Source organism: Aristolochia californica, unplaced genomic scaffold (genome assembly GCF_029961685.1).
Source record: "Aristolochia californica isolate CCGP_79_NKW_82.1479 unplaced genomic scaffold, dmAriCali1.0.hap1 SCAF_15, whole genome shotgun sequence".
Classification (NCBI taxonomy): domain Eukaryota; kingdom Viridiplantae; phylum Streptophyta; class Magnoliopsida; order Piperales; family Aristolochiaceae; genus Aristolochia; species Aristolochia californica.
The window spans coordinates 22783713-22796472 of NW_027181826.1; the positions used below are offsets into that span (position 1 = coordinate 22783713).

Here is a 12760-nt window from a genome sequence, read left to right on the forward strand (position 1 = left end):
TATACAAAGTTGTTTGGTCGATAGGAAACCAAATGCCGAAGGTGCAAGTGGAAAATTTTAAGTTTGGGAAAATGTTTTAGCGTTTGTGCGAATTTACGGAGATGGAAAAATTTTACCCTAACTATTTTTCGTTTCTTAAAAGGATGAAAGAGATATATTTATACGGAAAAATAAATCAAGAAGGCACAAATACAAAAAAAAAAAAAGGGGGTCAAAGAGAATTTACTCTCCAAGTAGAAATCAATTTTAATTAAAAAAATTTAAAAATTCATAATTTTATTTTCTTATGACATCAAAAGTAAGTACTTCACTTCAAAATGTATGTAACAAATAGTATGTACAAACGACCAAATGCACCACAAAGTTGATACTATTCGTGGTCCCAAATGATGCTATTCATGGTCCTGCAAAATCAAGAGGTTCACATGCGACCACTGACACCTACTAGCCCAATTGTTTCTGTCCTTCCTCTTCTTTCAATACACATCGCATATATTATTCTCTCCTTTCTCTCCCTCACCTCTACATTCTTTTTCCCTTGTTACAGCATTTAGATATACTGCACCTGAGCATGATTGCAAATTTTTTTCGACAGTGGATTGAGCTTCAGCTTTCTTCCAATGCCTGTGAAGACTAACGCCTTTGGGCATGGTTTCTTCGTACCTTATCCTTGTAAACGGCAGATAGTCTCCATCAGTGTCACCTCAACCACTTTGAATCCGATAATGCAGCTCCTCTCAGTGCAAACTACAGGCCAAAAGCTTGTGGGGACCTTAACCCATTATCTTCCTGCCGACCTAACCCATTTACTGCAGCAAGATAGAAGGGAAGATTAGTGGCGACTGAGCAGAGCGGAGGGGTTCCACCACTGGAACAGTTTCTGGTCGTCGTTTTGCAGCCAGCAAATTGAAGTCCAATGAAGGAAGAGAGTTGAGGAGTTAAAGCAGGACCAGATATTTGTTTGCTGGGAAGGGTAGTGGGTTATCCATCCATGGTGCTGGCCAACTATAAATCTCCATGGATCGAACTGACAGCTCTATCATTTAGTGCTTGTTCATCGCCGGGACAAGACCAAGCATGGGCTTTTGGATAGGTGCTCTTTAGGCTTTCCACTCTGGTACAGAAGACAGACTGAATCGCTGTGGAGCCAGACTGTAGGTATACTAACAAGTGAATTTTGGGTGCTTTACCAGATACTTGGGAGGATCATCGTATGTGACCCGTCTGGCACGATAGGAATGTTCGTTTCAGCTGTTCTTGTTACAAAAACCTATTCAAAGCTCAAAATCTTAGGTAGAGAGAGATGGGATATGTTGGAAGATAAACTCAAGCCCACACGACCAAAGAAGACCCACATATCTAAAATTATTATAAGATGGGCCACACGACCAAGGAAGGTCCACAAGATGGACCCAAACCTATAAGAAGTAGGACCCACAATGATTACCATGAGCTGACATATTTATCACATCAGTTGAAAGATCAAGAAGGACTCACAAAAGTATCTTATCTTATGGTCATGTCAAAGAAGAGTTTCAGTTTGAGTTATGTTTGTCTTTTATCTAAATTTAGTTATTTAATTATGTTAGGACTTATCTTTTAAGTGTTTGAGTTTGGATGTAATTGGGACAAGGGTAGTTTATTGTAATTGGACCTACTACCTTTCTCTATTATAAATAGAGGTTCAAGTACCTGATTACAATAAGTGATTGAAGTCAATAAAGTATTTATCTTTTCCATAAATTCAACAGGATTTGTTAGTCCATGTTTTTTAATTTTGATATGACGTTTATTAGATGGTATCGAATTGAAGTGGATTAGTCATCAACCTGGTGGCATATTGACCAACTTTAGCAAGATGGATCATTGCTTTCATGAGTAACAAAGGGCTAGTTTCCTTCAATGAAATGAATTTTTGTGCTAAAATTTTAAAAAATAAATAGAAACAAAGAAATTAAAGCTAACGAAGAAATTTTACTCAATAAGGCCTTGATGACCTATGTTCACTTATGAAAGGAAGATTTTTTTTTTTTTTTGTTAATAACATAGATAATTCTTTACTATATGTTGATGCCTTTTATAGGCCTCAACCTATCAAGAAAAGGACAATAGCAAAGATACTTGAAAGTTCAGAGCAATAGAGAGTTATGTTGAGGGTCGTTGTTCAAATAGTGAAGATATTTGAATAGCATGGAGCAATAGAGAGTTCTATTGAGACTCTTGTTTGACTGGAGGCAATATTCGAGCATTTGTAATCTAACATAACTTTTTGTATAAATGAAGTGTTCAAATAAAAGAAGTATCTGAATAGCGTCCAAGGAGCAAAAGTTTTAGAAGATAAATGGATGTTCAAACAAGGTCGATATCCAGATAGTATTTCCCTTCATAGAAGCTCACCACTCAACATGAATATTCGAATAATCGAGCTATTCGAACATTGGTAGTCAAGAAAGCATAGAAGGAGATTTCAAGCCTGGAATCAGCCTTCGTAGGTCATTAAAACTTGTAAGTTAGCTATCAGTTTAATCAAAACTTAAAAAAAAAAAATTTAAAAGTATTTTCTCATATTTTTTTATTAATGTATTGATCAATTTTTACTAGAGGACAAAAGATCTTTTTTTGGGTAAAGTGATTAGTTTTTGCAACATTGGAATTATGTCTATTTAAACAATTTTGAGCCAAAAATTTAATCCATCAGATGCTAAAGTATTTCAAAAGTCCTCTCAAGCTTCTATTCACATGTGTGTGCCCACTTTGAGTTAAAAGAATAAATATACCTCAAGGTTTCAAGTTACGCTAAGTCTATTTGTTCTTAAGTTTATAAAATCAATTCATTGTACTTACTTTTTTTTAGCTAAACTTGTTCGATTTAATTTGTTTCACTTACATGTTTGACTAGAGCATTTGGTTGTTGACTCTCTTTTAAGAAAGCCTCAAAGCAATTTTTAGAAAATATTAATCTTATTGTGCATTGACTTTAAAATTATTTTGAGATTAAGTTTGTTGAGTCTAGTAAGTTCATTAGTTTTGCTGCTAATTATCCATTTATTTTTAATTTAACTTTTGTGTATTCATTCTTTTGAATAATTTTAATGTACATTGTTGATTTTGAAGTAAAGGGTCAAACATAAGCAATAACACCCAAAGAATACACAATGAATTGTAATGGTCACAATCTTCTTTACAAATTGCTAATTCACTTCCAAGATATTTGCACCTAGGATTTAATTTACTATATTTGGGTTACCAAACAATACTTACAACAACTATCTATACAACCAATATTTATGATGTTGTCCACATAGGGAATTGTGCCACTCATAACAACCAATTTATAATGGACACCTTCACATAGATTGACAACAACTAACTGATAGAAACATCTTCAAGGTCCTATGCATCTTCAAGTATTGTGCATTACCTATGCACTTGATGCCATTACTTGTTGGGGTCGAAGTTCATGGTCAAGATGAATAATATAGCATCTAACCACTTTCTCACGTAGAAGAAGCTTAGCTCAAAGTAAGCGCGATAAGACTTCTTGCAGAGTTCAATATGCTGCTCGGGTACAAGTCTGGTATGAGCAATTGTGTGGCTGTCACCTTGAGCCACAAAGCAGACCTTGGTACACTACAATAGGAGGCTTTGGCTTCACTTAGCCAGGTTCATATGATTCTCATTGATCGCATCAAGGTGGGTCTTTGGCAAGACTCACATGCTCGTAGCTTGGTAGAGGTTGCCACTCTTGAAGTTATGCGTCATTTTTGACTCAGTGAGGGCCTTTTATACACCAAAGGGGGTAATTTTTGTTCCCAAGCATGACGGTCTTTGATAAAAAATTTTGCAAGAATGCCATGATACCAAGTGGGTTGAACATCCAGGGCAAAAGTGCACACTTGCCCTATTAAAAGGCAACTACTATCGGCCCGACATGGAACAAGATATGGAGGAGTACATTCACGAATGCCTTATATGGTAGCAAGATAAAGTGGAGTGGAGGAAACTTGGGGGGTTTGCTCGAGCCCCTCTCTATTCCTAGAAGATCGTGGAAGTTCATCTTTATGGACTTCATTTTGGGACTTAGAAAAGCGTAAAGACTCAATTCCTTATGGTGATAGTGGATTGATTTTTCAAGTATGTCATGTTCATGGTTGTGCCAGAAGATTGCATAGTGAAAGAGGTGGCAAAAGCATTTATGGCCAATGTAGTCAAGCACTGAAGAGTGTCAAGTACCATCATCAACGATCAAGACCCAAGAGTCACGGGTAAGTTGTGGATCGAGCTTGTCAAGATTCTTGGAACTACCCTCAAGTTTTCTATGAGTTTCCATAATCAAACCAATGGAAAAATTAAGTAGGTCAATGTCTTTAGGAAGAGTACATGCGGCATTTTGCTAGTGTTAATCAAAATAATTGGCTAGAGCTACTTGATGTGGCTTAATTCTCATACAATTTTTAGAAGAGTGAATCTATCAGTCATAGTCCATTTGTGTTGGTAACCAGAAAATAACCTGTTATATATCATAATGTACTTTCGAGGAAGTTTGGGAGGAGCCCAACAGCCTTGCAACTTGACAAAAGATGGAAAGGATGCACTGATCTAGCTCGTGGTTTCTTGCAAAAAGCTACAAGGCGAAGTACAATGTTCAAAAGTGTTAAGAGACACTTAGCTCTGACAACTATTTCCAACGACTACAATTCCCTTAGGGCTACATGCTTCAAAAGGTCCACCTGGGTTAGGTTCCGTCCACCCCTGGTCCACCTGGGATATGTATTTGGCTTTCTGCATTTAAAAGATTGGTCCCCGAGGGGTGGTTCCGTTGCCGGGAAGGTGGTTCTCGCCAGGAAGGTGAACGAAAGGTTCATTTTTTTTTTCAACCTCGATACTGTTCACATAAGCTTCAAAAGAAAATTATTTGCATAAGGTAGTTTATGAAATTTTTAGAAACTTTAGGGGCAGTTCGGGAATTTTTGAAGGTGTGGGGATATATTTGGAATTTCTGAAGGTGTAGGGGTATATTTGGAATTTCTGATATTGTGGGGGCAGATATGGGATTTTTGCTATCGAGAAGTTTTTTGGATTCGATCTTATCATGTCAACAAACAAGTTAGATTTCTCTCCTATTCGGTTCACGGGTAAGAACTACAGTGCTTGGGAATTTCAGTTCCGGTTATTTGTTCAGGGAAAAGGTTTATGGGGTCATATTGATGGGAGTGATTCGACACCTTGCGATACTGACGCATTGTCAAAATGGACCACCATGGATGCTAGAGTCATGACCTGGATACTTGGATCCATTGAGCCTCATCTAATCCTTAATTTGAGGCCCTACAAAACTGCAACGGATATGTGGAACTACCTCTACAAAGTTTATTGTCAAAACAGCACGACCCGTTGGTTTCAAATTAAATATGAAATGGCAAATTTCATGCAAGGCAGCCATTCCATTGAAGAATATTTCTTGGGCTTCCAAAATTTGTGGGCTGACTACACTGATATTGTTTATGAGAATGTCCCTCGACACCACAACAAAATGGCTCTGTTGAGAGAAAAAATCGTCACCTACTTGATATGGTCCGCATCCTTCTCATTGAATCATCCGTTCCTCCTCGATTTTGGGTGTGAAGCTCTCTCTACCTCCGTTCATTTAATCAACCGCCTGCCTTCGCCTATCTTGCATCATGTCTTTCCCTTTGTTAAATTATTTTGTTATTCTCCATCCTACACTGATTTTCAGATGTTCGGTTCTGTTTGTTTTGTGCATCTACCTGATCATGAACGACATAAACTTACAGCCCAATTAGTTATTTGTGCATTTCTTGGGTATGCCAGTTCTCAAAAGGGCTATGTTTTCTATGATCCCCAGTCGCGTCAAGTCCGTGTTTCTCGGAATATAGTCTTCTTTGAAAATCAATATTTCTTTCCCTCTCAAGTTACTCTGTTGTCTGCCTCTCTGTCTAGTCTGTCGAGCTTTGATGAGCCTCACCCCACTGCATCGTTGCCCCCTTCCCATCCTGACTTGGCGCTTGCTCCTGCTCCCATCACTCTTCCCAGATCCACGCATCGTTCTTACCCTCCTGCCAGGTATGGTTTTCCTCCCCTGTATCTCCGGTAGCTACTACAAGCGTTAAAGGAGAATCACACCTGGGACATTGTGGCTTGCCCTCTTACTATTCGTCCTCTTGGGAGTAAGTGGGTATTCTCTATTAAGCTGCGTTCAGATGGATCGTTGGATTGGTATAAAGCCCGCCTTATGGCCCTTGGGAACAAGCAGAAATATGAGATTGATATGAGGAAACATTTGCGCTAGTTGTCAAAATGACCACAGTCCGTACTATCTTAGCCATTGCAGCATCTCAATCCTGGCCACTGCATCAGATGGATGTAAAGAATGCCTTTCTCCACAGTGATTTACAGGAAGATGTCTACATAAAACTTCCCTCGGGTATGTCTACCTCCTCTCCTGATCATGTCTGCAAGTTACGTCGTCCTTTGTATAGGCTTAAGCAAGCCCCCTTGGCTTAGTTTGAGAAGTTTTGCGACACACAAATTCTCTACAAGTTTACACAGAGTCAGTATGATTTATCTCTCTTCTATCATAAGTCTGCTGCGGGCATGGTCATTCTCTTGGTTTATGTGGATGACATCATCATTATTGGCACTGACTCTGGACTGATTACCAAGCTTCAAAAGGTGTTGCATGCCATTTTTCATATGAAGGATCTTGGACAACTCACGTACTTCTTAGGGCTGGAGGTACATCATACACCCAAAGGTATTTTCTTAAACCAACATAAGTATATTCAAGATCTTATTACTCTCACTGGGTTGGAGGACACATCTTCGGTGGCTATCCCTATGGAGGTCAATGACAAATATAGGAAAGATGAAGGGACTCTCCTTGATGATCCGACTATCTATTGACGACTGGTCAGAAGTCTCATATACTTGACTACTACTTGCTCGGACATCTCCTATGTTGTTTATTAGGTCAGTCAGTTTATGTCATCTCCTCGGCACCTTCATTTTGCGGTAGTTCGGCACATCATTAGCTATCTGTGCTGCTCCCCTGTTCGTGGATTATTCTTTCCTATCGGCTCCGTGCTACGTCTAGTTGCCTACAGTGATGCTGATTGGGCAGGGTGCCCCGATACCCGTTGCTCTACTACAGGCTGGTGTATATTTTTAGGGGACACACTGATTTCTTTGAAATGTAAGAAACAAGATCGGGTGTCCAGGTCATCTACTGAGGCCGAGTATAGTACTATGCCTACTGTGTGTTCTGAAGTTATTTGGCTATGCGGTCTTCTTGCTGAGCTCCAATTTCTTTAGCCCTTATCTACACAGCTTCATGCAGATAATACAAGTGCTATCTAGATTGCGGCCAATTCAGTTTTCCATTAACGCACCAAGCATATTCAGGTTGACTGTCACTCTATCCGTGAGACTTTGGAGCGCCAGGTAATATCTCTTCTATACATTTCTTCGGATCTTCAAGTGGCCGATGTCTTCACTAAAGCATTGTCTCAATCCCGACATAATTTTCTGGTTGGCAAATTGTTGTTGGTTGACTCACCAACATCAATTTGAGGGGGAAAGTTACGATATTTTAAAATGTATATTAGATATAATTTATGTTCATAATTGTTGTATAATTTGGGTTATGTACATAGGGTTATTAGATTAGGCTTAATGGGATGGGTGACATTGTATTGGGCCCATGGGCCATTTTGTAACAGTAAAACCTGAGCATAAATACATAATGAAAGGGGGGTAAACTGTAACTAAAGGGATTCTTTTCGTCTCTCATCTGCCTTGTCTTTGTCGAGAAACTAGAAAGCTCAACACTTTCGTCTGGACTGTTACGTCAGTCCCGTGAGGTAGTGGTGGTTCCGTCCAACGTTGTAGGAGTTGTGAGCTCCCTGTTAGGCTGTGCTGTCAGTCTCTGTCTGACGCATTTCGTCTCCATGAAGACCAGAGTTCTGTGAGTCTTAGTTCGCCGTCGGAAACCTACATTGACACTTCCTTGGTCCTATGGGCTTGAGCCCATCTTCTAATACACTTTGGATATGTGAGCCTACCTTGGTCATGTGGGCTTGGGCCCTGTCTTCCAACACTAGAGAGAGATATCTGTATTGGAAGAATCAAAAGTCATGTTGGTATCTTTTTGCATGCGAAAAACCGAATTTAAGTCAAAAAAATTTCCTTCCCTTTTTGAGTTTCTAATGTTGGTTAAGTTTCCTATTTGTTTTCAAAATCTAGTCAAGATTTTACTAAATTGAATATCTTTCTGTAAAAATTTCATTTGTTTGATTTCATATTACATTAGTTTCCCTTAAGAGAAGTCTTTCCCATTATGAGTTACTTTCCTTATTTGACAAATCCTGAAAATTTTGAATTAGAAAATCTTTTTGCTCATTCTAAAGTCCAAATATTAGTGTTCTTAATCTCTCTTATTCTAGAAACAATCTCTTGAATATTTTTTTTAAAAATTGGTCAAGTTGTGTTTTAAAAAGTAATTGCCTTATAAGAGAAGTCTATATTTAGAAAGTTTTTATTCCATGTTCCATCTCAAAATTTTCTTATTGAAGATATTTCTTAAGTTCCATTAATAATCATGTCCATAAAGGAATTATTTTTTATCTCCCTCTTGAGTCAAACTTGGTCACTTCCCAAAAGTCATATTTGGTAAAAAAAATTAAGTTATTTTCGTACTACCATTACAGTCTTTTTCTTATTACGGTGGTGGTTATTTCCTCTTCCGTTAATCCTCTATTACCATTTTACTTGGTTGTCTTTCTCCTACCATCCTTTTTTTCTCTTGTTGACCCTTTTAGGCCAACCTGTTATGGAAGAGCAAGCGCTACGTCTCGAGTTCGAATCCCGGCGTAAGCAAATTTAGCGGCGTGAGTCCTGGGCAGAGGGGGCGACCTAGCGACCTGTGTAGCGCAAAAAGGCGGTCCTGGTCGCTAGAGTGGGCCGTCGCAAGTAGGCCGCCATTTGGCTCGTGAAGGTGGGTGTGATGTTATGGTCCTGGGGTTAATTAGTTGTCTTTCCGCTACCTACCAGGCCGGTCTTTTGGGTAGTATTGGCGAGGTGCTTAAAACAACCCCTTGGTGTGTTGCTTTGGTTGGTCCTTTTTTATATGTGGGTGTTTTTAAGTGCATTGAGACTTTTTTATTGGCAGCTTTTGGGTTTTTATTTCCGTCTTTTAAGTGACGGGCATTACCCTCTTTAGTGATTATTATCACTATTTTGTTCAAAATCCTTTGAGGTTGGTTTCAACTCTTTCTTTATCATCCATTTTTTAAATTTTTTTGAGAGTCAATGTCCGACTGAGTACTTATCATTGGGACACCTTGATGGAGGCAATAATTATTATAACCGTTTTTTTTTTTTTTTGTTTCAATTGGGATCATTGCTATTACCTCCCAACTTATGGGGGGAGAATAAAAGGAGAGGGAAGAAGAATGGGGTAGGTAACAAAATCTACCATGAAGAATTCCACAAGATGAATCAAGTCATGTCACATTCATTACTCAATTGATTTGATGTATGTCCTCTTCTTATTTTTTTTACATGTAAGAATTTCGAATTCCACGTTTGAGGAGAAAAAGAAGCTGTATAATCTACAACGAAGAATTCCACGTGTTGTGATAATCAAAATTTATATGAGTAGAATATTCAAGTAAGGGGGAAAACAAGGTGAGAGCAAGATGAAAATTACAAGCAAAATGTGAACAAGAACAAGATGAATTAAAGCAACGCAATCAAATTTCTTTTTCAAGACACACAATAATAGAATTTTTTTTCAAGCACACCAGTTTCTTGACTAAGATTATTTGCAAAGTGAAGTTACAAACACCATTTTGAGGGGGAGTGTTAAGAGACACCCACATGTGTAGGGGTAAAATGGCTAGTAAATAAGGCCACATCAAAATATTTTGTTAAAGTAGGTCAAAATATAAAAAATGTGTCTCAGTGGCAATGGGAAAGGAAGAATGTGGTTCCTTGATAGCAGGTGTTCAAGGCATTTGATCAGATACTAGAATCTATTCATCCACCTAGAGTTCAGGGATGGAAGCATGATCAAGTTTGGAAATGGAGAAGGCCACATAAAAGGTATGGGGATTATAGGTATACATGATGTTCTTTTTAATACAGATCTCCAAATATAATCTCTTGAGTATAAGTCAATTGTGAAACAAGATATTCAAAGTTGAGTTTAGACTAGATGATTGTAAAAGTTTTTACAATTTAAACTTGATTTTCATAGAAAGAAGGACGAGAAACATGTATATGTTAAAAATTAATGACCTAGTCAAATAAAAGGTCACATGTTCATAGCAAACAATGAAAACATATCTTCATAGAATAGAATGCTAGGACATATGACAATGGAGTTTTAAAAAATATTCATAGAAAAATGTTGTCTAAGGTCTTCCAAAGCTTAATTTTGAAATCAATGTTTTTGTGATGTTTTCATAAATGGTAAATATTTGAACTACAAATGTAAGCCAAATTAATTTTCACCTCCAAGCCTCTACAATTCCTTTACATGAATTTGTATGGGGACCTTGAAGTTAGCATGTCTTGGTGGAAAATGTTATGTCTATGTGATTATTAATGGTTTTTCTAAATAAATATGGACTATATTTTTTGCACATTAGAATGATGTATTTGGATAATTTCTCAAACGAGTCACTATGGTAGAAAATGAAAAGGGGTACAAAATATTGGTCTCAAGACCCATGTTGAGATAATTTTGATGAAAACAAAGACTTAAGTTACTAATAATGTACATTAGTACGTTTTAGTAGCACAAAAAGCATTAAAAAAATTTTGGTTGCATATTTGTTTGACTGGTTGGAGATCATTCAAATGGTCTATTGAGAAAGGGAACAATCAGCTCAAGACAACAAAAAAAAAAAAAAAAAAAAAAAAAACAATACCACTTGAATGACCTAGTTGTGACTATTCAACCAAACAAGAGAGAGAGAAAACTCTTAGGAAACAATTGTCTAGTGCAAGATTCGAACAACCTTGATGAATGTTTGACATAGCAAGCAACTAAAGCCTTCAGTACTAATGAGATAGAATCAATCATCTAAATGATAAAGAGAGAGCTCCCTCTATTGAAGTTCCTTTGCTCAACTATTTGAACCAGCCCAACAAAGAGTAGAAGAGAAAAATGAAGAAATCAAGCATAGTGTACTATTGTACTTTAATCAGTTATAAATAGAGCTTAAGGAGGGTTTGGACTAAGTTCATTACTGTAATCTTCCTCCTCTTTTCTCCAAATTCGTAATTCTTCTTCTTCTCCTAATAAATCTTCTTTCCACAACTCTCCTTCATCTTCTCAACCTTAATTATCTTCTACATTGATCATAGTTCATGGAAACCTAAGTTTCAACCAGGTATCAGAGCGAGAAAAGATTTGAGATGGAAAAGGAGAAGAAGAAGAAGAAAAATAAAAAAAAGGAGTTTCTCATTTTTCCTTAAGTCTTTCTTTCCTAATTCATGTTTTCATTAGATTTTTTAGTCTTTTACTGTATGTTTCCTATAGATAATTATATACAATTGGAAATATGTTTGAGTCTAGTTTACAAATAAAAAAGAATCGTTTCAATCAGATTTTTTTAGAAAGAGAAATCGACATTTGATGTAGCAAAGGTCAAGCAGCAGAAAAGTTTCATGCAATAGTAAAAAGCTTAAACTTTCGAGTCGTTTTATACTATTAAAAATAAGACTTCATATGGGAAATTATATATCAAAAGAAATATCTTTAAGTCTATTTTCTTACCTATTCAACCAATTCTCAATCTTTTTTTATATGGAGATATCGATCTTGGAAGATTCAATGATCATGTAGGCCAAAGAAGAAAGAGTACTCATTTCGGCCAGATTACAGATTCCGAAATCTATCAGATTATTTATCTCAAAAGAGGTATATTTAAGAAGTGAAGTTATACTTGGATGAAAGGTATTTAAGTCTAGTTTTAGAAGGAGAAAATATGATGTCAATTTGATAAAAATTTTAGGAGATGTCGATCTTGGAAGAGTCAATGATCATACTGGCCAAACTAGAAAGAGTACTCAGTTCGTCCAGATTATATAGTCCAAAATCTATCAGATTATTTATCTCTAAATAACTATATTTTATGAAGTGAATTTATACTTGGATGAAAGGTATTTAATTCTAGTTTCATAAGGAGAAAATTTCATGTTAATTTGATCTATATTTATGGAGATATTCACATTTGAAGAATCAAAGGTCATGATAGTATCCCGTTGCATGCAAAGATCCGAGTTTAAGCAGGAATTTTTTGCTTCATTTTTTGAGTTGTTGTTTTTGTTTGTTAACTAATAATATTTGAAAACATTCTTTAAAAGATCATCTTATCTTTAGAAATTTTCCTTAATTTATTTGTCAAAGAGAAGACATGTTCCTATCCTGAATTATGACAACTTTCAAAAAAAATAGTTGCTTAATTTAGTGCTGCAAATTACATAAGTATTTATATAAAGGAATTCTGATATAGGATCAGATTCAAAACGTGTGTTTCTTCTCTGGTTACAAGAAATCCTTGCAACATATTAACAACATGTTAGAGCAACACTTAGTGTACTTATCCCCTTATGAAGTGAGCAGCCTCACTCAGCCTATCATTCAGTGAAATCCTTTTAAGCTATAACTTATCTAGCCTCAAGTTTTTCGGTTTTTTATGTTGCCTTTCAGAATCGATTTCATTCTATAATT

General features: G+C 36.7%; 1 protein-coding gene across 1 annotated transcript; it reads left to right on the top strand.

The window, feature by feature from the left end:
• Positions 1-6318: 6318 nt before the first annotated feature.
• On the top strand, positions 6319-7332 carry LOC137951257 (secreted RxLR effector protein 161-like). The gene is made up of 4 exons (XM_068797843.1): positions 6319-6445; positions 6501-6571; positions 6685-6756; positions 6991-7332. Exons 1-4 carry the CDS (start codon positions 6319-6321, stop codon positions 7330-7332), a joined length of 612 nt encoding a protein of 203 aa, XP_068653944.1.
• Positions 7333-12760: the final 5428 nt, after the last annotated feature.